The 25,298-nt window shown below is 43.2% G+C and overlaps 1 protein-coding gene and 1 long non-coding RNA gene across 6 annotated transcripts in view; one reads left to right on the top strand and one right to left on the bottom strand.

The window, feature by feature from the left end:
- CDH5 (cadherin 5) overlaps positions 1-20,540 on the bottom strand; it is a 28,983-nt gene extending 8,443 nt beyond the window's left edge. The window contains exons 1-6 of one of the 3 annotated variants that reach the window (XM_040075019.2): positions 20,386-20,540; positions 4,495-4,696; positions 2,008-2,296; positions 1,806-1,922; positions 952-1,116; positions 374-561 (exon numbers count right to left, since the gene is read on the bottom strand). In XM_040075019.2, coding sequence (XP_039930953.1) covers positions 374-561; positions 952-1,116; positions 1,806-1,922; positions 2,008-2,296; positions 4,495-4,683 — 948 coding nt within the window. In that variant the 5' untranslated portion in view covers positions 4,684-4,696; positions 20,386-20,540. Of the gene's footprint in view, positions 1-373; positions 562-951; positions 1,117-1,805; positions 1,923-2,007; positions 2,297-4,494; positions 4,697-10,268; positions 10,343-12,514; positions 12,533-20,385 lie in introns of those variants that run through there. The other 2 variants (XM_040075018.2, XM_040075017.2) reach the window with 2 other exon arrangements.
- The window catches only part of LOC120757584 (uncharacterized), a 79,610-nt gene continuing 61,359 nt past the window's right edge, over positions 7,048-25,298 (top strand). For 2 of the 3 annotated variants that reach the window (XR_005702590.1, XR_005702587.1), the window contains exons 1-4: positions 7,053-7,163; positions 11,026-11,080; positions 14,632-14,806; positions 16,278-16,359. This is a non-coding gene — a long non-coding RNA (uncharacterized LOC120757584). Of the gene's footprint in view, positions 7,164-11,025; positions 11,081-14,631; positions 14,807-16,277; positions 16,360-25,298 lie in introns of all 3 variants that reach the window. The other variant, XR_005702589.1, reaches the window with a different exon arrangement.

The following is a 25,298-nucleotide window of genomic DNA, read 5'->3' as shown; positions in this document are numbered from 1 at the left end:
TGGTTTTGTATGGGCTGCAGAAGGGAAGGATTCTTTGACTTGGCCAGTTGGCTCAACACTTAAATCACTGCCTCTTTGAAGCATCCAATTTCTTGAAGTTTGAGAGAAACCCAAAGTGTGTAACCTGGATTTCTGACACAGCCCCCATTGCACTCTGCAGTAATTCTGGAGTTTTTCAGGTCTGGAGGTTGAAAAGAACTAGAAATCACCAGCTCTTCTTCCCCCAGAGCTTGGAGAGCTGGTGTTCAGAATCAATATATTTTATGCTGACTTCCATATGTTTCCATTTTTCCTGCTGCTAGTCCTAAACCAAAAAAATCACTTGTTACACATGGAAAACCACAATAATCATCTCTTCTATGGGGAAAAGTACCTTCTTAGGCCTAATGATTCCTTCATTTGTGTATGGATTTGCTACAATGTCAAAGGTGTCCCTGAACTCTCCTTGGATAAAGCTGTATCTTGTATTTCTGTGCTGTGGTTCATCAATATCTTCTACTTTGACTCTGCCAACTTCTCCTCCTACTGAAATGTTTTCAGGAACTTTAAAGTGAAATGATGCTGTTAAAAAAAAAGAGAAAAATACATAAGGTGTGTGTACGTGGAAGTTAGAACATAGTTTAAACTGTTCTTACTTGACAGGTGCACATAAAAATATTTCATTGAGAATTTAGCATTGTATATCTCTAAGACATGTAGAAATATAAATAACACCCCAAATTGTCAAGATCTTTAGCAAAGGGATGAAATTAATACTAATTTTTGTTTTCTGTTCTAGGTGTGCATCCCCCAGGAAAAGTGGCTCTGGCTGAAACACAGAAGAGCTTCTGAACATGTGAAGTTCTTTTGGCCGTTTTTAAGAAAAGCCTGAATTGTGCTGGACTGTGAGCTGAACTCGTGTCTGTGCCAGCCCTTGGTTTCACGGTGGCTCAGAGGCTGTGTGGCACTCACGGTGTTTGAACACTGGGGAGTTGTCGTTGATGTCAGACAAAGTGATGATCACTGTGGCTGTGCTGGAATCCCCAGAAAAACCTGGAGCGTCTTTGGCTTGAACAACAATCTCATACATTGACTTGGTCTCTCTGTCTAAATTAGGCTCTTTTGTATAAATCACACCTGTGAAAAAATAATATTGCATGCAATTAGATTTTGCAGCACGTCCAACATCCCTTCAATTTTGACAGCAAATTCTTTTCTTTTTTTTTTATCTCCACACATTCAACTTTAAGTAATAATTTTACAGTGGTATTTTTCAAGAAATGCTAGAATTTTTTCTGTATGATGTGATATTTAGGAGAGCTCATGCAGTATATTCCTTTTAATGGATTTTCAACCTCTTTACCTGTGTTCTTTGCTCTAACACACTAGTGTGGTTACAAGAGATACTGACACTGGTTTTAAAACTGGGCAAAATTAATCACTGAAAAATTGATTATTGATTACTGAATGCACCCTCAGAATTTGTGTATTCCCTTTTCCTGTTTGGTCACTGGAACAGTATCTGTGCTGAACTGCAACATGAATTAATCTTAGCTCCTGGTCAGTCTTTCCATAAGTGGGGAAAAAAATGACCTTTCATCTTCTCACTTTGTTCATGGCAGCTGATATCCCAATTTTATTAGTTAATTTCCAGATGTAGACAGTGGCATTGTGGAGTGTGAATGAAAAACCTTTCTAAATCATGTTTAAAATTATATTTGTGAATGATTATTCCTCTTTTCCAGAATAAAAAAGGCTTAAAACTGTTTTTTCTTCCAAGGGTAGGGTATGGACAAAGTGTTTGGACATTTGTGTGTCTGACTTACCAGAGTCATCAATGGTGAAATATTCACCTCCTGTGGTGACTTCGTAGGTCACCGTGGCATGACCTGACACTGTGGGGTCGTCAGCATCCACAGCTGTCACTTTGGTGACTGAAGTTCCTAGAAAAGGATTTTCCAGGTGCACATTAGTATAAGTTGTACTTTTTAATGCCAGCCATGAAGGGAGAGGAGTGAGAGGACATACCTACTGGTGACATTTCTGGGACAGACCCATTGAACACCTTCTGTACAAACACAGGGGCATTGTCGTTGATGTCATACACCTTGATGATGAACTTGGAGGGGCGTTCCAGGGACCTGTTGTTTGTTCTGTCAATGATGAGGGCTGTCAGCTCATACTCTGCCTTCTTCTCCCTGTCCAGCCTCTCGACGGCGTAGACGTCCCCACTGGTCTCCTCCACCCTGAAGATGGTGTTGGCGTATTCACCCTCGATGATGTACTTGGCGTTGTTGTTCCTCACACTGGATGTGATCTGGAAGGAAAGAATAATTCAGGGAGATAAATGTGGGGTCTGGCAGCTGGGTGCAGCGGAGGATTGACACGGTTAGGAATTCCTCACCCCACGGGGAACCTGAGCATCCCTCCGGAGGTTTGCTGTCAGCTGGGGCAGCACTGAGCAGCACCACGCAGCAGCTGGGGTTATAGGCTGGCATTTGTACCCACACTGAGACTTGCTTCCTTACACAGAACAAAGCTTTTTTTTAAACCATACCTCATATTTCCTAAAGGTATAAATTGTTCATGCAATTCACACTTACAAATAATTAACTTCATTGTGTTTGAAACAACATGAGCCACTGCTCAGTTTGAGTTACTCTTGTTTGCAGCTTTCTGGACCTACTAGGGGTTTTTGCTCAGTTTCACAGGATTACAGTAGGAAATCTGTATTCACAGCTCCTGACATCATTCAGCATTAGCCTCTATTCCTTAGTATTTAGCAGAATTCCTGCCATAGCTGACAGCTTTCTTGTGCTCAGTCACATGCAATCCTTTAATAGGCTCATGCTATGACAGGAAGGTTACATTTCCACCCCACAGATTTTAAAATTAAAGGTTATATGCAGTGAAAAAGGGATGCAATAAGAGGAATGAGCATTAATCAGTTTTAAAATATATTTTAATCCAATTCTAAATGCTTTTGCACACTACTTGATCTGCAGATAATGTAATGATGCTTCCTTTTCTAAATCCTCACACATACAGGGTCACTGCTGGAAGCTTTAGACCACAATTTTACATACACTTATATCAGCATTCTTATTTCAGCCAGCTATTTATCAAGGATTGCTGGGTTTGACCAAGTATTTCCAGCCTTTTGTTACTGATGATGTTACAAATGTCACCTGTTGGGTGTTCAGGATTTGATTTATCATGTAGCTGTCATTTACTGTTGAGCATTGTTTAAATTTTCATTTTCTCTTTTGAAATGTGTCATGAATATTTCCACCCCTCATCCCTTAGTCATGTTTCTGGCTGCTGGGACTGCTGGAGATGCCACATGAGAAATAACCCCACCCCTGTCTTAAAGATGGGACAGTCTGTGCTTCCTTTCTCCATTTTTGTGTACCTATTCAGTGTAAAAACTTCTCAGAATGGCTTTTCTGGTGCTGAGGACGAGCACACAAAGGAGAGCACCGAAGTGGTGCAAGATAAAGTCCAAATGTGCCGGCACATTCCTGCAGCTGTCACTCAGCCCTGCCTTGCTGCTGCTGGGCCCTTTCTTTACAGGGTTTATCAAGGGCTCAGTGCTGTGGATGAACCAAGCAGCCACTGCAGGAGCCATTGGGGCACTGTCCTGGTGAAACACTCCAGAGCCGGACAAAGGGAATTACTCTTATTTAGGACAGCTTCAGGAATAGAAGCTGCTCCTCACTCTGGGGCTGAATTGGTCTGAAATGAAGCAGAGATGCCCTGTGGCAGCTGAGAGGACCCTGTGGCCTCTGTACTTTCTCTGTGGTGCTTTCTGGCAGCCCAGAGCAGCCAGCAGTGTGACTGTGCTGGGACAGCCCTGACAGATGTGAGTGCTGTACAGGGCAGGGAGACGCCCAGCTGCATTTATCTGCAGTGTCACAGTGCATCCCTTTGAAGGACGGGATTAAGAGAAAGTTCCCGGGCAACATGCAGTTGATAATAGGCTTTGATGAGCACTGCCCTGAGGAAAATGAGTTTGCAAGCAGGTCCTTGCTTGTAAGTATTTTTAAAAATGATTTGCTTTTGTTTTGTGCATCAATATTTTTCATTGTGTAACAGTATTCCCAAACATAGCACTTGTGTTTAGTGTACAAGCTGAGAGATGTAAACAGTGTGTTTTTTAATACATATGTTTTTATTTGCTGATCTCTGAGGTTTCTGAAAGAATCTCGTGCTGCCAGAAAAATCCTGACATGCATCAGGCAGCAGACTTCCTTCCTGACCATGCACCTGCAGGTAATGTGGCTGTTCCTGCGTCGGCTGTCTCCAGACCTGCTATTCCCTTACATTGACTTGTATTCTTCAAAGGAATTAAAATTCCTTTGGCACTGTTCTTTATTTACTCTTTGCCCACATTTTGAAGATTTTTAACATGTTAATAGGTATCAATAGGGTATCAAGTCCCATTTCTATTTCCTTTTCATTTCTCCTGCTTAGACTGCAAACAAATTCTGCTTTTCAAGAATTGTTGCTGCTTACCTTGCCAACATGGTGTGGCAAAGGTGTATCAATCTCTTCTTTGATGTGCATTTGGTTCCAGATCCAGTCTCTCTTCTGGCGGTTGTGGCTGACATAATTTGAACAAAGGTTTTGGGTTGATTTCTGACTTTCTCCATCAGCAAACACTGGAGCCAAGAACAACGAGAAAAGTAGAATAAGGCGGCTCATCTTCTTCTGTAGCCTAGAAAGTAATATAGAAATCCAAAAGTATGAATAACAGCAGAATCAGATTCGGCAGAGGGAGCACACGTAGAAGTGCAAATGGACACTCCTTCTATAGGGCGGTTTCATCACTTTGTTTCTTTTCATTTGCCTCAGCATCAAAATTTGAAGGCTTCTTCCTTCAGTGAAATAGTTTTAGCTGGATGAAAACTGTAAGCACCAACACGAAGTATTTCAATTAAATAAAAAGTGAGTTTTGAAAGCTGGTATAAGAGTGACTGTCATTGCCCTGAGCAGCAGTGAGAGCCGAGGTCCCCATTGTGCTCAGGGCCAGGGCAGCCTGGCACCATAGCTGAGCTTGAGTTAACTCCACTTGAAGTGAAATGTTCAGGCTTGACAAACCCAAATGCAGTGTTTTGACATGCCCTGACACAAAATATGCTATAGTCATTATCTTTCTATGGAGAATATTTATTTAGAAAAAAATCTGCTCTTTTTTTTTTTTTTTTTTTTTTTTTTTTTTTTTTTTTTTGTGGGTGTGTGTGTGTGTGTGTGTGTGCGTTTTTGTTTTTTGGGGTGTTTTTTGTTTTTTTTTTTTTTTTTTGTTTGGTTTGGTTTGGTTCTGGGTTTTTTTTTGGTTTTGGTTTTTTTTTTTTGTGGAAAAATATTTGTGTGAAATTTTCAATCAATTTCAAGTACAATACAGCAAATTATCTTTTTTTAAGAGCTCATCTGTTGATTCAACTCCTTGTGGTCTGAAGCTTTTGGAGACTCACATAAAGTTCCTTTATCCCCTGTTCCTAGACTTTAAACTCTGCAAAATGATAATTTGTGAAATGATTTTCAGGTGAAACCATAGTTTTCCACCCTGTGTTAATACTAGTAAACTTTAGGCCTTTCATATCAGAGGATTTGTTTTAATGTTATCAAAGCTGATTAATTTTCTTACTGAATTTCCCATTCGTGATATAAAGGACTGTCAGAGAACTTTAACACTCAAGTAATCAGGCTTTAAATTGCACAAAAATGACTTTCTATTAGCTTTTAGGAGCTGTCAGCATGCACATCAAAAATAAACCTAATTGTGATGAGAAGTTGACATCACACAGGTTTCTAGATGTGAGATTAAATTAATATTTTTGTCTGGAAGGTGCTGAGACATTTCCAAAATTACTCTTTGGTAACCAGGCAATCAATGTTATCCCATGGTGCAGCATCAATGTAAGTAAAAAAGATTTTATTTACCATGAAGTGTTGCTTTGCTGTACTTTTCTCTCTCCCACATTTGTTGTACATAAACTGAGGAAAGTTCCTCCTTTGTGGCTGTGTAGGAAGTGACCGAATAAGGTGCCTTTGAAGTTGCTTTTTGATAGATAAGCTGTGTTTGATACAGTTTTCTGGATCCAAACAAAGCTTTTTGATTTGGCTAGTTTTTTCTATTCTATGCACGTTGCTTGACTTCAAATATTTTTAGAAAAATGAGTATGATTTAGCTGCATTTCTATACTTTGTGTAGACGAACATTTTACAACTGGAAACTGGAAGGCAGTGATATGATTCTGTTGTGATTGCATAATAGTCTGACTTTTATCCATAAAACTACAAAACATGATAACCAAAGGAAGCCATTGGACAATGCCAACCAGCACAGGTTGTGGTTTTGCCAAAGAGCAGACTGAAGTGTTTAAAGAGCCTCTTTCTCCTGCTCCTGTGCTGAGCTGATGCTTGGTGGTTTTAGAGCAGAAAGTGCTGGCTGAATCCATTTACATGCATGGGCATTTCAGCTGAAACTTTAGCTACCCCTTTCATTCAGCATGTCCATCTTTGTGTTTGTAGATTTTAAGGAGGCTTCGGTTCCTTTAAGTCCTGATTAATGGATTCCTTGTTAATATTTGTCCAATCTCCCTGGGAAGTGAGCGGTTCTTTTGGCAGTAATTTGGAGGTCCTTGGCTGCCCTCTGGCACTGCAGCTCAAACACAGACTGAGGCGGGAGAGCCTCTTGCAAAAACTGAATTCTGCTTCACCTTTGGCATCTTTTGAGCTGCTCATTTTGGGAAAATGACAGTGCACACTGGAGCTCTTTGCTGGCTCTTCTCCAGGGCCACGGGAGGTGCCTTGCCCCGTAGGCCAGGCTGATCCTGAGCATGCTTTCCCCACGGCACCATGCACCCTTTCCCTGGGGCAGCCTCAGCTCTTGAGTCTGTCATTGAACTCCCCACCATGCTCAGGAATGCCCTTCCCTGGCAGCACACACAGAGCAGGGCTCTCTCCTGGTGGGAAGGCCACTTTCCCTGGCTGTCAGCTCTGGACAAGCTGTACCAAATGCTCTCTTTTCTGGCCATGCCAGTTTTCCCTCTCAACAGCTCTCACCCGAAGTGCTAGAGGCAGCAGCAGAAGGGAACATTCCCATGCCTGAGCAGGAGAATGCATTCCCGTGGAGTCAGAAGCAAGAGGGTTTCTGAGGGATAACAGGGGATCATTAACAGGTAGGGATCAGCTTTTCCTTTTTTCATGTAGGGATCAGCTTTTCCTTTCTTCCTGTGTCTGCTGCACAGCCAGGACTGAGGGCAGGGAATCAGGTGCATCCCTTCAAGCAAGGATCCCCAGCTTGCAGCACATTGGGAATGCAGGAGGATCTCCTGGGTGATGCCAGAGTCCCTGCCCTGCTCTGCCCTCTCACAGCCCCCAGTTATCCCTCTGTCCCTGGCTGATGAGACGAACAGTTCCAGCTTATTTTCGTCTAATCAGGGACCATAAATGTTCCTGAAAGTTAGCAGGGAATGGTTTATTCAAGCAGCTGAGTTTCTTGCTTTGCTCATAAATTTTCTTCCAGCAAATGATGGGCTCTCCCACACATATTATTCATTCTATGTGTTGAATTATTTTAGCAAATAACTCTTGGTATGCAGGGTACTACAGACAGTTAACTGAGAAATTCTGGTATTCAAAGTGATTTATTTGACACATGACTCATATAGTGCAGTTTCTTCTTCCAGCTTGGGAGTAATTATTAAAAAATGTCGGGTGGAGATACAGACAATAATGTAGTAATTAAAAGTTTGCATTTTACAGGTTGCTTTGGCAAGTAATCAACTGTAAAATTGATGAACAGCTGATATAAATACAGTCTCCATGTAATGAAACCACATTGGATGAAATACTCTTATGAACATTTGTGGTTTTCTGGTGCATTTCTTTTTTTTTTTTTCCCCCCCCCTAGTTTTCACCTAGTTTACTTCTAACTCTAGAAGTGTGTGTTAATGCTTATGCAAGGTTAATTTAGTTGGCAAATAAATTTGTTCTATGCTTGTATATTAAACAAAAGTTAAACCAGGCTTCTGTACATAGATTTTAGGAAATGAGGGAAGTTGCCTCTGAAATGATGTATTTTCTTGGTCAGTCGTACTAAAACCTTATGCATATCTTTGAGAATTTTTCAGCATCCAAAAAACACAAATAGTGGTAGAGTGGTGATAATGAACATCCTGAGAGAGAAATTTGCTAAAAGTGGCTGTCACACACAAGAAAACCAACACATTTTAAAAGGGTCATGTTTGTGTTATAATTTGCGCAACTGATTGTGAGAAAGGTGGGAAATCAAAGACTATTTTCTCTTACTGGAACCGGAATGATGTAAATGAAAATGAAAAACCCCATACAAAAAAAATTAGTCTTTCTTGGAGTAGACAGCACCGAAAAATTATTTTTCAGATAGAAAAAATATACTTGGATAGACTATCTAAACAGCTCCAAAATTGCTGTGCTCAATAAAACCATGGCAGATACAGAGAGCAGAACCTGACTTGGTCTCAGGGAGCAGAAAGACTCTAAACAGCCTGGCCTTACAGAATCCATTTAACATTATTTTCTCATCCATAGAATGGGTAAGACCAAAAGCAAATGTGTGAATTCAGCAAGCCCGAAGGAACAGAAAGTTAACACACCAAACACGGGAGGAGGATAAATGATGTTTTTCCTTCACTCTGCTTTAGTTTTGGTGAGCAGGCAGAACATTATTAAAAGGAAATAGCCTTAGGAATACTTAATGCTGCCTTTCAGGGGCCATAAAGGGCTGTGCAAGCCCGGGCTGACGAAGCTCCTCGTTTCTCTGACGAGCCCTGCCAGCAGATAAAAGCGATAACCCTTCCAAAGGGGGCACTGGCAGCACAGGGGACTGAGACGTGTTTGTGGTGTGTTACCCTGGTTTTTCTGAGTTTCTTTATTAGCCTTTTGATTTTCATAAATGGAGTCAGATCTTTTAGTTACTGTACAATATTAGAGCGGTTTTTCTACCTTTCCCACAGAAGTAATATAAACTTTGTTTTTCATAATAAATCCTTTGTTTTTCATTCTCTGTCCTTTGTTTGCATATTTCTAACCTGAAAACAATTGTAACTGACAATTCGTCTGGCCACTGAGGCTGAGGGGTGGAAACCCCAAAAAGCCAATCTTCTGCTAGACCCACAAATGTGTAAAAAGTAAAAGAATAAACAAAGGGGTCTCTTCTCTCCGCTCTTTCAGCTGGGAGCTGGATCAGAGGAACCTCTGCGAAAATCTCTTGTCTGCGTGTGATTTCTTTGTGTGTCTCGGTGACAGTGGTGTCCTGGCAGGGACCAGGGGCAGGAGTGGCTGTCCCTGTTCCCTCAGCTCAGAACTGGTGCCCATGGCTGAGCCAGCCTCCGGGGAGCAGCAGGAAGTGTCTCTAGGGGTGGCTGTCCCCTCAGAACAATCCCCACACACAGGGGTGGCTGTCCCCTCAGAACAGATCCCCACACCCAGGGGTGGCTGTCCCCTCAGAACAGATCCCCACACCCAGGGTGGCTGTCCCCTCAGAACAGATCCCCACACACAGGGGTGGCTGTCCCCTCAGAACAGATCCCCACACCCGGGGTGGCTGTCCCCTCAGAACAGATCCCCACACCCAGGGTGGCTGTCCCCTCAGAACAGATCCCCACACCCGGGGTGGCTGTCCCCTCAGAATGGATCCCCACACCCAGGGTGGCTGTCCCCTCAGAACAGATCCCCACACACAGGGTGGCTGTCCCCTCAGATCTGTTCCCCACACCCAGGGTGGCTGTCCCCTCAGAACGGATCCCCACACACAGGGGTGGCTGTCCCCTCAGAACAGATCCCCACACCCGGGGTGGCTGTCCCCTCAGAACAGATCCCCACACCCGGGGTGGCTGTCCCCTCAGAACAGATCCCCACACCCAGGGTGGCTGTCCCCTCAGAACGGATCCCCACACACAGGGGTGGCTGTCCCCTCAGAACAGATCCCCACACCCGGGGTGGCTGTCCCCTCAGAACAGATCCCCACACCCAGGGTGGCTGTCCCCTCAGAATGGATCCCCACACCCAGGGTGGCTGTCCCCTCAGAATGGATCCCCACACACAGGGGTGGCTGTCCCCTCAGAACAGATCCCCACACCCAGGGTGGCTGTCCCCTCAGATCTGTTCCCCACACCCAGGGTGGCTGTCCCCTCAGAACAGATCCCCACAGCTGTGCCCATCTGCCAGCCCCGGGGAGCAGCAGGAGGTGTCCCCAGGGTGTCCCCAGGGTGTCCCCAGGGTGTCCCCAGCTGTGTTGTTACCTCTGCTCCCCTCCCTGGTCCTGCTGCACTGCCGGGGCTCCTGTGGGACAGGAGCTGAGGGCACCCGGTGACAACAGGAACCGAAGAGGTCCTCAAACCTTAGTGACACTGAAAACAGCTGGCTAAGGAAATCCTGCACTTTTGGCTCAGAGGAATAATTTTTTTTATTTGCATTTTCGGATGTAACTTGTGGCGGGGCAGAACTCAGTGTTTCTCTGTGAGTGTCACATGTCCCCAGCGAGGCACAAGGATCAAATTAGGCCTTTCCTGAGAACACTCTGCTGCTTGTTCCTTTCCTTATTGAGCTGATTTCAACAGCCTCGTGCCTGACTATCGGGGGTTGGATTTTTGATTGACCTTGTTGATTTTATGCATGTGAGAAGTGATTTCCACTGATGACTAAATAGTCTGGAGTGCAAATGCCTGCCTGGGACTGGTTCTAAAACGCCATTTTGTATGCAACGATGGTACCTTTAAGTAAATGGCCACTGTGATGACTAAACAATCTGGAGTGCAAATGAGTGTCTGAAAACCGACTGGAAAATGGCATTTTCTACTTGGGATAGTATCTTTGAGTGAACAGATACTTCAGCAACATCTTTAGCAAACTTGCTTCTTTAAAAATGGTGTTGGGGAGAGCATCTGTGCTGCATTTGGTGCTGCTCAATTCTTGGTGTTGCTGCTGCAGCAGTGTATAAACACAGATGAGGACATAATTCAGCACTTCTGATTTTGGCTCCTCATATTTTCTTTCCAGGGAAAAGGAGAATTCTAATCTGAAATCACTTTGTGATTGTAGCTTCAAGTTTCTGGTAGGTCTGGGGGAAATTTATTAATGTTTGTTCTTCCCTGCCCGTTCAACTCACCCAAAAGTTTCTCTTGGATGATGCAAAATACAACTTCATCTTATGGGTGAATGGAGTCCTCAAGTAGGACAGATTTCCCTTATTTTTTGGAAATCAAGAAATTTGGCTACAAAAGACTGTAAATACTTGTTTGGTATACATTAAATATTTATTGCTTGGGTGGAAAGCCGGCAGCCAAACTGTGCTGCTCCAAGACTTTCTGTTAGCTCAGATACAGAACTGGGAAGAAAACGGGGGAGGCAAGACCTGGATAATCTGTACAAAAGTGTGCAACTTCCACAAAGGTTGAGAAAAATCTAGGACTTATTTTTCTGTGTCATGTCAAAAATCTCACCCAGGAAAATGAGCACCCCCAGAGGGGCTGTTCCTCCAGGTCATGTGCACAAACTCTGATTCCTATTCTAATTTTTAATCAAATAATTTCCCTGACAATCTGTAGTAATCTGCTTTGGTTTTTTATCTGAGTTTCTTGCTTGTAAATCTGGTAATTGAGAAGCAAATTAAATATATGTTAATGTTGCAGTTACTGGACTGTTCATGGAAGGACTATTTTTGGGCTAGCTAAATTAATTATTGGATTACTGTTGCTGAAACGACAGTGCACTCAAACTGAGGATTGTTTGCTGTGGATGACAGATGTGATGGAGGTAAAATTATGCTTTGAAGTCATTAATATGAGCAGTGAGAATACAGACTTTCTTCTCATTGGATTGGTGATGCAGCTAATTATTTGTTAAAGTGCTGACTGTTTTTCTGTAACTATCCTGGTGTGTCCAGCAAAAAATCCCTAGTCTTGGTAAATCTGCTGACCTTCTGCCCAGAAGAGAAACTCAGGTGAAAGTCTGTCAGAGCCACACTCAGTCTGAGGTGAGCTTGAACAATCCTCATTTCCCACTCTCAGCATGCAGACCGTGTCTCGTGCCAGGTGCAGGAGGATGCCTGGCTTTGCTCATTTTTCATGATAATGTCAGCTGTCACCACAGAAGCTGCAGAGACACTTGAGACCTGATGAGAGCCAGTTTGAAATGGGACAGATACAAAGCATGAAGCACTGAAATGGTCTGGTGCTGCTTGAGGGCTCTCTGGCCTTTCTCCTACAGTCACAGAATGCCTTACTTTCCCTGAAATATTCCCCAAATGGATTAGAGTCCTTTAAATTAGTGGTATTGACCAGTCTTTCCATGCATAAAAACTTTTACTTCATGTACAAATATGTCAGTCCAAAATATAACGGGGGATAAAATGTGCTTAAGCACAGTGCCCAGTATAAACACAGCTGCTGAAATATTTTGAAGCTCATTTGTGATTAAAGTATAAAGCCATTTTCTGATTTTGTTTCATAGCAAATAATAATATCTTAAGCAGAAAATTTTGGCTTACCCTTAGTTGATGACAGCATGGATCCCAGGGAGTTTAAGGCCACAAACAACTCTGGTGTAGCTCTTTACAGCCTCTGGTCCCTGGGAGCAGGTTTGTGAGGGCTGAGTGAGGAGCAGGGGTGTTCTGGAGTTTAGAGGATGTGTTCAAACCCACGCACAGAGTTTGGGGTTTGGTACAGAATATTCTCACCTGATCATCACTGTCACACAGATTCTGTGCTCTCTGGTTTAGAGCATTCCATTTACTAAGATCAGAAATCCCACAACACCTATGACTGGTATGATTTATTTACTTTGCAGATGTTGCAGGGGTGAAACAAACAATCAAATGACAGAAAATTTGCTCTTGGCCACATGTCTTGTGGTGACAGTTGCCAAATACTGTTGAAGCCAGAGCCATTCTGGGGGTTAACTCTGGGTTAAACGCAGCCCTTCTGCTCTGAAGTGAGCTGATAAGATGGGCGGGATAACCCTGCATGCATAGTTTGGAACTGCAGACATTTCCCCCTCTGAATTCCTTGCCCAAGATAAAGAGGAAGATACCTCCCATCTGGATTAATTATTGATAAAGACAAATGCTGAAAATAGTGATGAAGTGCCGATGTTGCAGACAAAGAATTTATTCCCTTCCTTGTATCCAAAAAGCAAATTTTAAGGATGATCTGGTGTACTCCCCCTGGGAAGGGGCTCTCTCTCAGTCTCAGTGACATATTTACCTGGCTGTAGATCCAGCTTGCTTTCTTGCTACCTCTGAGCCAATTTCCTTTTGTTTATCCCAAACTGAGATGGCTCAGTGGGACAGAGAGAAGTGCAGGAGTCTCACTGAGCCCTCCTCATTCCCAGCACCCCCCCAACTCTGATGCTCTTTGAGTTTTGGGGAGCAAGAGGACAAGAGAATCCTCCAAATATTATTTGCTCATTCCAATGCAGAAGTGAAATAGTTTGGGCATCTTGAAGGTTGATTTCTTGCAATCTTAAGAAGATTTCTCCAGCCTCTCTGACCAGAAGCTTTGCTCCCTACAATAAATTGTGTGCACCTTTCAGACTGTGTGTGTTTTGGTGCTTCCCCTGGTTAGTTCAGCATTGCAGAGCTTGGCTGAAGCTGCTACTGGGTGTTTCAGAGTTTGGTCAGGCTGAAAGAATATAAGGTACATATAAGAATAAGGTATTGAAGACCTTTCTCCACTTCCCCTTTTCTTCCACATAAATCCTTAATATCAGAGAGGCCTCCTAGCACAGAGCTCCAGCTGAGCCCCCCTCATTAAGGAAAAGTCCCTCTCCTTTGAGGAACCACTTGCAATAAAGATGATTTTTTAAAAAGTACAATGTAGCTGAGTTTACAGCAGATAAGATTTTTTCTCCATGTTTTTCTTTAACAAAAGCTCAGGAGTAAAACTATCTGTGTGGAACACAAGCATCGTGCCCAGGTCACCGTAATTGGTATTTACTGCGCCAACAGTAATGTGCAGCAGAGAAACCCTGCTTAGCTGGCTGTGTGTGCTCATTCCTTTGTCCAGGGTATTCTCTGTGGTAACTGAATGCATAAGTATTTCCTCTGAAAATTAATGTTGTGGCAGATAAAGAAAGCATGCACATATGCATAAGTCTCTTGTTTTCTGCCTGGGCAAGAGGCTAAAGAAACAGGGTGTGTCTGGATAGATTTTGTTCAGTGTTCTCTATTTTTTCCTCCCTTTTTAGAATGTCTCATTCAAATGTCAGTTCATTCTTCCCTATTTCCTGCCCTTGTCCAACCAGACTTTTAGACCAAGCTTAATTAACTTTAAGACCTTTTATGTCCATCCCTATAGTTACAGTCCTTTCCTGGAACACTTCCATTGTGTTATCTCCCTGTGTTGTGAGATGATGCAAATGATATTATTACTATTCTTGTGAATTTACAATGAGTCTTTCAATCGTTTTAGTTACAGCTTAACTCTTGTCAGGAAAATTCCATCTTTAAATCAAAATAAAACTGGGGGAGCAAATTTCCACTTTAATGTGCTGATAAAGGAAAGCTGGAGAGCCTGAAAACACAGGCCTCAGACACAGGGAATCTTGAAAAGATGAGGAAAGCTGTTGTAAGTTGTGTGACTCTCTTCTGTGTGGATTTGTTTCTAGGTGGGAGTGGTTGTGATTTAACAAAGGTATTTCCTAAGACGAGATGGAACATTTTTCTCTTCAGAGGCCGTGTGAGTGGAACATTTATTTCTGCCACAGCTCACATTTTAATCACAGCCACTGCAAACTCCCTTCTGGTGAATAAACCCTTTCCCTCCATCTGAAGAAGCTGCAGGTCAGTGCATGTTTGGCAGGTGATGCAACTAATCACTTCACAGCAGGAAAATGAGAAAATATATTCCACAGAGAAATGTGTCCCTTTATTCCTGTTTAGGACTGAAGTCATATCCAAGTGCAGCTCAGCAATTCAGTAAGAATTCTTATCCTAAACTTTTACCAAAGCTGCTGCTGGCAAGTCCAGGGTACAAAGCAAAGGTGTTTGTAAAAGCTGCTGCAGAGGATGGAACTCTGTCATAGTTCTGCCCCTGTCTCAAGTTCACATTTTTATCTTCGTAAAATGAAGCCACTGCAAAAGGCATTCCAGCTCTCCTGCCCTCTGCTTTCTGCCCTCACTTCTTAATTTGTGTGCTGGGTAAGTGTCTGGAGTGGAGTGCGCTGACCATCTGAAGGATACTAAAATGTGCAATCATTGTTTATGCTTTAATGAGAGCCTAAACCCCTAAATTAACAGCACTGAGCAAACAGCCTATATGCACTAATCCATTGTAGCTTTCGGTTCCTAGAGGAGGTGTGGAAAACTGATACATTATTATTAACACTGATTGCTTGGCAGAATCTTAACATAGAATCACAGAATTGTTAGACTTGGAAAAGACCTTAAAGATCATCAAGTCATGAGTTAACTGATTCTCTTGCATACAGAACATTTATATCTGAAAGATAATGACAGTAAAAGCCAGAAAGATCATTCAAATCTCCTCTGAATTCAGGTCTAGGGCTGGAGGTAGAGGGAGGGACTATCCCACAAACAGAATGGGGAAGCCAAGCTGAAGCTCTGTGCCAGTGGGGGTTCTGCTGATGGAGCTGAGCACATCACAGGAACCATTCCCATCAATGGCAGGATTTCCTATCATTTGCAGGACAGCACCACCAGGCCCTTGGTCTCCTCCAGCCAAATGCTGTAAGGCAGACTCTGTGCTCCTTGAGGATTCCCAGAGCACAGATTCACAGCAGATAGCATCCTTAAAGGAAGGGGAAAAGGAAGACTGGTGCTACCAGAGCATAGTTAGAGATGTGGACAAAGGCAGGAGAAGGAATTTGAGTATATCCTCCAGACACAAGGTGGAAGTGGAATTTCCCTTCCCACTGTCATGCACAATGAGGCCAGGGGCCCCATTAACCCACCTTGTGCCTGGTGAGCTCTGCCAGGTGTCAGGGGCACCACTCCAGGTGCTGCTGCTGGGTCTGGGAGAGATGAGGATGCAGAGAAATGGATGACTTCAGTGGGGACAAAGCCAGATGTGCCACCACTGCTGTGTGGCTTTTTAACAGGATGTGTAACAGAAACAGAGACCTCTGTCACCTCAAAATGTGGCAGAAAATGCTGGGGAAATTGGACAGGAACAGAAGGGTCTTGGTGATAACTGGCAATATAAAAATGACCTCTTTGGGTTTTGAAAATGAGGATTTTTGCATTTTTGTCTACCTCTAACTATGATGGTGCTCTGTATGTCCTTGCATTTCAGGTAGCAATGCCGGGGAAGAAGAACACGTTTCTCTCTGCTGCTCTTTGGGAAGGTACCTGTGCAATTTCCCTACTTTGTCCAGGTAACCATGCTTGCCTTTCTCGAAAATATCAGCCATTTTTCACTATAAGTTCTGAACTTCTGTGGATAATACTTGATAAAACTTTCAAATGCAGCTGCTAATCTATTGTAAGAGTTTTGGTCTCTGTCTCACACAAAAATACTTGTCTGGAGAAAAGTCTTCCAGAGTGTTACAGTGTGTTAAGTGTCTGTTCACCTCTTGACTTTTTCTGGTTTACAGATTATAAACCTTTACAGAGGTATTCTCAGAGCACCAAAACTGAAGTGTAGGCGGTGCAGTGGAGGGATAAGTTGCCCTTGTGCCCTTCTCCTGTCTTTGCCAGCCCTGGAAATCCCAGGCCTTGAGCTGCTCCAGGTCCTGTGGATGTCCTGATTAGCACCTGATAGGGCTAGGCCCCAAATCTCACTTCTGCCCAAGAAATGTGTATAGCAGCAAATGCACAGATCAGACCCATGGCACAAAAAACTTCCATTTCAGGAGATGAGAGAACTTACTTAACATATTCAGCACAAGCTTGCATTCAAAATACAACCATTTCCATTCTTATTGACAGATCTGAAATTCAGATGCAGATGTGTGAAAATCAAAGGAAAAGGGGTAATTTGTATTCCTGCACTGAAGAACTGCAAACAGGCTCTTCACAATTTTTATTAATTTTTCATATTCCAAGGCCAGGCTCACTGCAGAATTCAGGAGGTGCAGTGGTGAGGGGTGTGATGAGGAGTTCATTCTGTGCAGGTTTCTGGGGGCAGCTCAGGTTGAACCCTGGGAATGGTTGGAGCCCCAGAAAAGGGGCTCTGTGCACAGCAAAGGGCACAGGGAGCTGTGGCAGGAGCCGAGGGCTCAGGAGGGAGAGCGAGACTTTGGCACTCTTGGACTGTGAGGGCACAAAAGCCCAAGGGCTCCTTCGTTGGGATCTCTCCTGGGAGGCACCAGCTCAGGCTGTTCTGTGCTCCTGCACTGGGAATAAATGGCTTTATGGAATGACATGTCTGAGACTCTGCCATGGGAAAGCTGGGCTGGCGCTGGGAAGGAGTCCTGGTGTGATAGATGGTCTGTGTAGGGAGCCAAGTGGGACCTCTTGGGTCCTGGAGCTGGAAAGGGGCTCCAGCCCCAGCAGGGACAGCCTGGGCTGGGAGTGGGACTGCCTGAGCCCCTCCTGGATGGCTGAGCAGGGGAGTTTCCTGAACTGCTGTGCCTCCATTTCTAAACCATGCCTTCGTTTTGCGCATCATTACTTGGTGGGACCCCTGGGTTTGCAGGAGCTCTGTGCTGGGCTGGGGGTAGCCCTGGAGCAGGATCCCTGGAAGTTCCTCAGCAGCACAAGTGGTGCCTCCTGGCCATGACACTGACACCAGCGTTTGTTTTCTGTGTTTGCCACACCTGCATGGCCCTTGGCGGAGCAGAGCCCTGAAGGGAAGCCCACAGGTGAATCAAAAACCTCTTATGGATCAAAAGAGTGCTCAACTCTGGCTTGCTGGGATCTGCTCTCCTGCAGCTCTTCAAGGCCTGTGTGGGAACTGTTCTGGTGATTGTGAGCCTCTGTCCTAGCAAATTTCCAGCCTGCACAAATAATCCCTGTCTGCCATGCTCGGGGGAGGAAGGGAAACCACTCAAACCACTGCTAAACTTCGAGGGGTTTTCAGTTTGTAAAATTCACAAGGATAACAAGGGAAACCCATTTGTTAAAAAAAAAAAAAAAAAAAAAAAAAAAAAAAAAAAAAAAAAAAAGACACCAAAGTAATCGCATGACCAACAAATTTCTCACAAAGGGAACCTCTTATTTTCGTCTTGGCAGTAACATTGGAGCCTCTGAATTAAACTTGTAGAACCTGAGCAAATCCTAGAATTATGATGAAATACAATGAAGATTCCTTACAGAAAGCTCAGCTGCCAGAAATAATCCATTATCTTGATTCTGTGAACCTCTGCTCTTCTAGAAAACATAAAGTATTTTCTGGCCTGATTTAAGCCTGTAGTTCTGTGGACACATGCCCAGACAAGAAAAGAGAATTTACAAAAGTTTTTCTATTTTGAATTTGGACTATTAATTGAAGTAATTGATTTATGGATGGACAGCGAAGTCCTTTGTTCCATAAGTGCTGTAAATCAGAGCAGTCTGTGAACCATGCCCCATGATTTTTTACCTCTATCCTGTTTTCAGAGCAGTTTCGCTCAGCAGAGGCAGGATGTGAAGCAAAGTTGGCAGCAGAGCTGTTAACTCTGCCCTGCCTCAGCTGCCTCTGTGCCCCACAGCCAACACTCTGCGAGCTGCACCTTGCTCAGGGACATGCTTTTCTTCCAGGACACAATTTCAGTGTTAACATTTGTTTTAAAAATGTTTAAAGAACAGTTTTACGGTCTTCTGTTAAAGAGAAAAGCGTTGGGAAATGCTTCCTGTTGGATTGCAGTGCAGCTGTAGCACTTTGAAAAATAACCCAGGTTTGTGGCTTTGTGGGCAAAGCAGGAATGCTTTTTCAATTGAGTTTATCCTTGGCTTTCAAATTAATTTGTTTTATTGCTTGTAAATTCACATTCTTCTCTCTAGTATCCTGTACTATTCTAAGGCTTTCCTATGCTGAATGCATCCCGTGTCCTTTCCTCCTATGGGTCACCCTTTATTTAAGGATAAAAAGTACCTCCTGGAGATACCAGAGATAAATTTCAAGTCACCATTTCTGTGATTTGTTTCTGGTATATGGGTCGTTGTTACCAGCCACAAAATAACCTAAGATGAGAAGCTTTTGTAAATCATTGGCATATCCTTGCTTTTGTCTAATATATTTTCCTGCATGAACATCTATAATACTGTGTGCTTTTACAAATGCTGATCTAATGATTTATATTCACAGGAGGCAGGGACACATTGATTAACTATACCTTTGTTAGCTGCAGAAACAGCCAACTTGGAATATTTTTGGGAGCTAAGAATGGAAGAAATTTTCTCACAGAAATTCATCTTCTTCCATATCTTTTTTTCCTTGCATTTCTTTCCTACCTTTATCTTTATTACACTGTGACAGCCAGAACAGTGAGGTGCTGTGCACGCTGACAGTCCCACTATTGCAGAATAGATTTCTTAGAGAAAAACTACTATCAGTTCATCTCTTATGCATGAATGCTTTGTCTCTGCAAGCTGTACACTGAGCTTGTTAGTTCAGGGACCTGCTACACTGGCTCTAGGACAAGATAAAAGCCTTTTCAACCATCTTTTTGTGTCAAGCCACTGCTCATAAAATAACTCATCAGAAAAAAAATGGGTCTTTTGAACCACTGGGACCAAGAAACCCCTGGAATAAGAATTGCTGGTCTTTTAGAACAGGGTCTGTAAAACCTGGCACTCCAGAGTTAGGGTGGGACACTTTAAACTTGGGAATTAGGAGATCAAATCACTGACCTGAGTTTGCATGAACTCCCCTCTTAGTGTTAAACAGATATGCCAGAGCTGGCCAGTGCACACGGTGGCTGTCACCTCTTGGCCCTGGGCACAGGAACACCACCCAACTAAAAGACATACCCCAAATCCATCCCCACTTCAATAAAACATTTGCATCAAATCACAGTACAGCACACCCCTGCTCACTGCAAACAGCCCTGGAGCTGCACCTGCCCACACCACGAGTGAAATCCCTTCTTAAAGCCTTTACTGGTGCAATGGCAGCATAATCTCCACCTCTTTTCCATTGTGAATGAACATCGGCAACACAATCTAAATATTACAAAGCAATACTCAGAAGACCTGTGAAATGTCTCTTTTTTAAAAAACAATCTGGGAATATTATGGTATAGCCCAACAAAGCTGGAGATTTTCCTCTTGCAGTGTCAGCTGTAAACAGCTCTGCTCTTTGTACTTGGTGTGGGTGCCATCGGTGTAAGGCCAAAAGGATCAGGTGGATATGTATAAATCCATAGCTCATTTGCTGGTATTTCTTAAATTATTTAAGACATTAGAAAATAATTTGGGTGGAGGTAAAAATCTCTTTGAACTTCATGGCTGAAGGACAGAAAATAACACTTATCTCTTACCCCAGTCCGCGGTGGCGCAGCTTCAGTCCGGTACCAAACCAGGCAAACTGAACCCAACAGTATCCCAAAATGTTCAGCAGAGTACAAAAAAATGATCAAACTGAAAAATCCACTTCACTTTTCGTTAAGCAATACTGGGAGTGTTCAGCTCTCCAGTCTCCAAGGTTTTCCAGCTGGGAGTCAGCCTTTTCCCATCCTGCATCCCGGCATCCTGTTATTGTTCCAAGTCTTAGTAATACAGTGAGAAAAGGGAGTGGAGGAAACAAGATAAAGTTTGCCTTATTATTGCTCTATCTACTTATTTGTTGCTGATTTTAATGAGGGAACTGAATAAAAGGAAACTGGCTCTGAGAGAAACACCAGAGTTGGTCTGTTATTTGGTATCGTTTTAGAGAGAGTTTTAGGAGCTAGCAAATATCTGAGAGGAACTTTTGGTGCCTGACACTTGATTAACATAGGCTATGCCTGCTTTACACAAACAGGATTTTCAAAGCAGTTTGGAAGTGTTTGGAAGCAAAAAGGTAGAGCCTCCCTGTTAATGAGACTGGGCTCCTGCTAAGCTGTCAGTGCTGGGTGTAAAGATGAAATTTCATAGTATTTTTCTCAGGTAAAGTGAAGACCTGAGGGGCAAGGCAGTGTAGGTAGGCCTTTCAGAAGGAGAAAATGTTCATAGCATCTTGATTATGGTGAGTTCCATGTCTGGAGACCACTCAGGGCACGCAGAAGGGGAAGCTTCAGTGTTAAACTGAACACAAGGGTGTAGCTCTTGGCCTTGTGCACTACAAATGAAAGAGGAATTTTTTCACTAAATGGAGAAAACTGAGAAGTGCAGGGCTTACTCAAAACGCACTCCTTGGAACCACTTATAATAAATGCTGGCAAATGTTCAAAGTATCTTAAGTATGTTTTTAATAATTTTAATTATTGAATCAAATTTTTAATGTTTTTTTTCCATGGTTAAGTGCTCTCTTGCCCCTATTTGTCATTGCAGTCCAGCACAGGTGGTGGCAGTGATTTCCTGCCTTGCCAGAAGGCTGAGATTGGTCAGATTGTTTCACATTTTCATGGCGTACAGCAGTGAAGATGAATAGCTTCTGAAGGAATTTATTACATTAATTATTAAAAAAAAAAAAAAGAAAAAAAAGAGACATTTTTCAAAGTCTTGTGTAAGGAGCTCAGAGAGTCCAGTTTCCTTGCAGGAAAACAAGCTGTTGAATAAGCTGTGTCACTGCTGGGAGAGGAGCAGGGAGATGCTGAGAGGGGTTTTCCAGGGAAGTGCAGCTCTCTGGTCAGGATGCACTCCCTGATAATCTGGTGCCCACAGCAGACAAGGAGCCCAGATAGGATTTACCCTTGCAAGCGGCTTCAACTGCATTTCCAGCCCTTTGTGCCTCTGATGTCTCCGTGTGGGGCTGGGAGTGAGGGTGATATTCAGCTGCTGCAAGGAAAGGAGGAGGGGAGGGAGTCATCCCTCTGCTCAGAGGGAAAAGAGGAGATCCCAGGGCTCTCCCTGTGTGCCCTGAGGCCACAGGCTGGGGCTGTCCACATCTGTTTCAATGCCTGCTGAATTACCTTCCTACTATCTGATTTGCTTCATCTTCCCCCAAAAGGAAGAAGTGAGGTTTCTAAAGGCCTTTTCACATGCTCTGCTTCAGAGCTCGATAGAAAATTGAAAACCTTTTGTACATTTAAGAGGAAGATACTTCCATTGAAATTTTAGAGACCTGATTTATCATCTAAAACCTTCCCACTATGCTTTATAGATTTCATCTCTCCTGAGAGGTTTCCTTTTTGGCTGTGAGGAAAGGGCCATTGGGATTTTATGAAAAGAAGAACCAATTCTTGCAGCCCCTTCCCACCAGCAGCAGAACTCCTGATGGTTCAGAATGCCCTGTGCCCTCTGGTTGATCCCAGACATTTGCCCTGCTGTCCCTCCTAGGCAGTGAATGTCACCATGTTTTAAAGGTGCTGACAAGCAGCATTTCTTGTAGATCTTAAGCTTTCAGACTTTATCACTGGGGCCAAATCATAAGACTTTGGGAAAATTCCTTGGTGGCTCATGCCTTTTGCAAGCCAGAGGGTAATGTTACAAAAATATTATTGATTGTCACTAAGTTGTGCTAATGAGAAAAATCCTTTGCACCATCAGACAACATTGGCAGACATAACTACCTTTTAGTTGTGTGATTTTGTTATGAAATATTATTTAATAGTCCAGCTTGTGGAATTGAAGGGAACAGGTAAAATTTTACTAGAATAAAATAGCACCCACTGTCTGAGTGATTCATGGGTGGAGATGGTGGCATGAGCAAAAAGAGTGATAATTATTTATTTGGCATTTCACAGTGTTTTCCTGTTGTCCCTTTCTCCAAATGACATCAGGCCCTTTTCAGTTCAGCTCTGCTACCCTTACTGGATCATTTGCTTCTTTCCAATTCTTTTTCCACAGATGTTCATTAGCTGCTGCCTCAGGACTCTGTGGCACCTGGGTCAGATATGTCTGGTTCAGATCAGCATCTCCTTCTGTGAAACTTTGAGTTTAGCCTGTGTTATTGAAATACTGGAGTCTGAGCAATTTTCCAGGCTAGTAAAATTTAAAATAGTCTTCCCTCTCTTGAATGATGGGGTAGAACTCAACTTTGCTTTACAGGTGCTTCTGCATAATTTGAAATTGACATTCCTGGGAATCTGAAGTAAAACTGTCATCTTGCCACTGCTGAGAGGAATAATGTGTTCTAATGGGCAGAAACACAGCCCTCACCAGATTAAATCTGTTCAATCTGACTGTGCTCACTGTGCACAGACACCTGCGAGGGGGTTAGTGTCACTTACTGTGTCAGTAAGTGCACAGAAGAAATTGAGTAAAGGTGAGATTGAAGCACTTTTCTTCAGAATTAGATTTTGTCTTTTGCTGAGGAGATTGGTCCAGTGATCAGGAGCTCCAGTTTCTCTACTTGCTGTGTACCCAGCAGAGCAGGCTGACTTGTGGTTACAGCTGGCTGCAGGTTTGCACTGTGGTGCTTGTTCACTGCCTTGTCTGATCAGTGCTCTGGGAGGTTCTCCTCAAAGAATTAATGAAAAACATAGTTGTAGGAGCAAGTTCATTGCTTTCCTAACCAGCACAAATCCCAGCAAAGTGGATAAAGCAGCCCCATGCCTTTCACTGAGGGAGAGTTTTCCTTTTCTTCACAAGTAATTTGAGTTATGGTGAAATTCCATATGATAAATAAGCCCTTCTTGATAAGCACAGTCATTGAAACCAAAGATAGCTATTGACACAGCTGCAACTAATAATCTTTTAATTCTCATCCTGCTATCTGACTCTCACTAGGGAAGGGTTTTACCCTTGTCAGTACAGCCCAAGAATGCTTTTGTAACAGTTTATAAAAGTCAGACTTAGTTGTCTGTCCTGCTAAAGCCAGCACTTTACAGGCGCTGTGCAAGTGCAGGTCTGCCAAGGCTGGGAATGCAGTCACAGCAGTGCATCAGGATTTCTGTGACCAGTTAGGAAATATGGGAGGGAAGAGCACAGGCTTTCCTTCAGTTATGAAAATAAGCCCCAAATATAATTTTCAGCAGCTCAGCTAATCAGAGTAAAATCCCTCCCATCTGAAATGTGCAATTGTGTCTGACGGTTGTCTGTGGCCTCTCTGGAAGAACCATTAGTTGAAGGTTAAAAAATAACAATTCCTGCTCCATGTGGAAAGCACAATCTCTACAGCATGTTGTGTTGTTATTTCTGGGCCTTTAATCAGGGCAGTGCAGTGCTCTTAGTCATTTCCACTTGGTCACTGGTTTCCTTGCTGTCACAGCTTGAGGTGTGCATCCTGGAGCGACTCTGACTCAGCTTCCTCTTGTCAGGTTTCTTAAACAAAGGAATGTATCTCTGATTTGTTTTTAATTTAAGGTGTATTTAAAAAAAAAAAAAAACCCAAAACTGCTGAGGAGTTTTAGTTAAAACTGGTGGAATTGGGTGTTTGCTGGGGAGGTGTGATAGCATCTGCTGAGATGTTGTCCAGAGCACTGTTCTGGCTGTACCACACTCATTTCACTACAGCAGATTTCTCATGGAAGGGTTAGTCTTATGCTCCTTAATGAGACTTCTGGCTTCATCAAGATGAATGGCTACAGGGTTTTTTTCCTAAAATGTTCAGCAGGGAATGATCTTAAATGATCTTGTTGTCCTGTTTGTAAATGCCAGGAAAGAATAAATGGTAAAAAATGCACTCATATTGTGCTAAAATTTTGTAACACCCTGAGCAGAAGCCATAAAATGGAACTGCGTCACCACTGAACTGAAGAAAGGAATCATGAAACCCTTTGATGTGTTCATTGAAGACCCAATCCACAGGGATTTGGAACAACAAGCCTGCAGGCTAACTCTGCACATTGACCTCTACATGTGATTTCAGTTGGAAGAGCAGGTCTCGTTTAGAGGTGTGCAGCTGATAAAAAGTTTTCCACAAATGTCTTTGATAAACAATCTTAATTTCAGTGATTTTTTTTTTTTGACCCGTAGAACAGATCTGTTTTGATTGTAATGCCCCTTAAAATAGAAACCTCAAACAAGGCAATCTGTTCCTAAACAAAAGGGATGAAAATTGTCACCTTTCCTTCATGAACTCTGTTGTTTGGTTGTTGAAGCAGCCCAGCTTTCCCCTCTGACCAGTGGTGGAAATGGGAGGTTCATGTTTTGATGTAGCAGAGGTTCTCTCTGCTATGCCAGATCTGAAATCGGAGGGAGAACATCCATCTTAATTTTTGGTTAAGTCTGCAGTGCAAATATTCTTTATGTCTGTGGCATTAATTTAAAATAACCCCAGAAGCAGAGCATGCAGGAGAGGATGTGGAGCTCCTGGGGCAGCAGGAGCTGATGAGGTTTCCCTCTGGGAGCCTCACCTGGGGCTGCTCCA

This window comes from Hirundo rustica, chromosome 11 (assembly GCF_015227805.2).
Source record: "Hirundo rustica isolate bHirRus1 chromosome 11, bHirRus1.pri.v3, whole genome shotgun sequence".
NCBI classification, from domain to species: Eukaryota; Metazoa; Chordata; class Aves; order Passeriformes; family Hirundinidae; genus Hirundo; species Hirundo rustica.
This window is presented reverse-complemented; position numbering and strand designations above follow the sequence as displayed.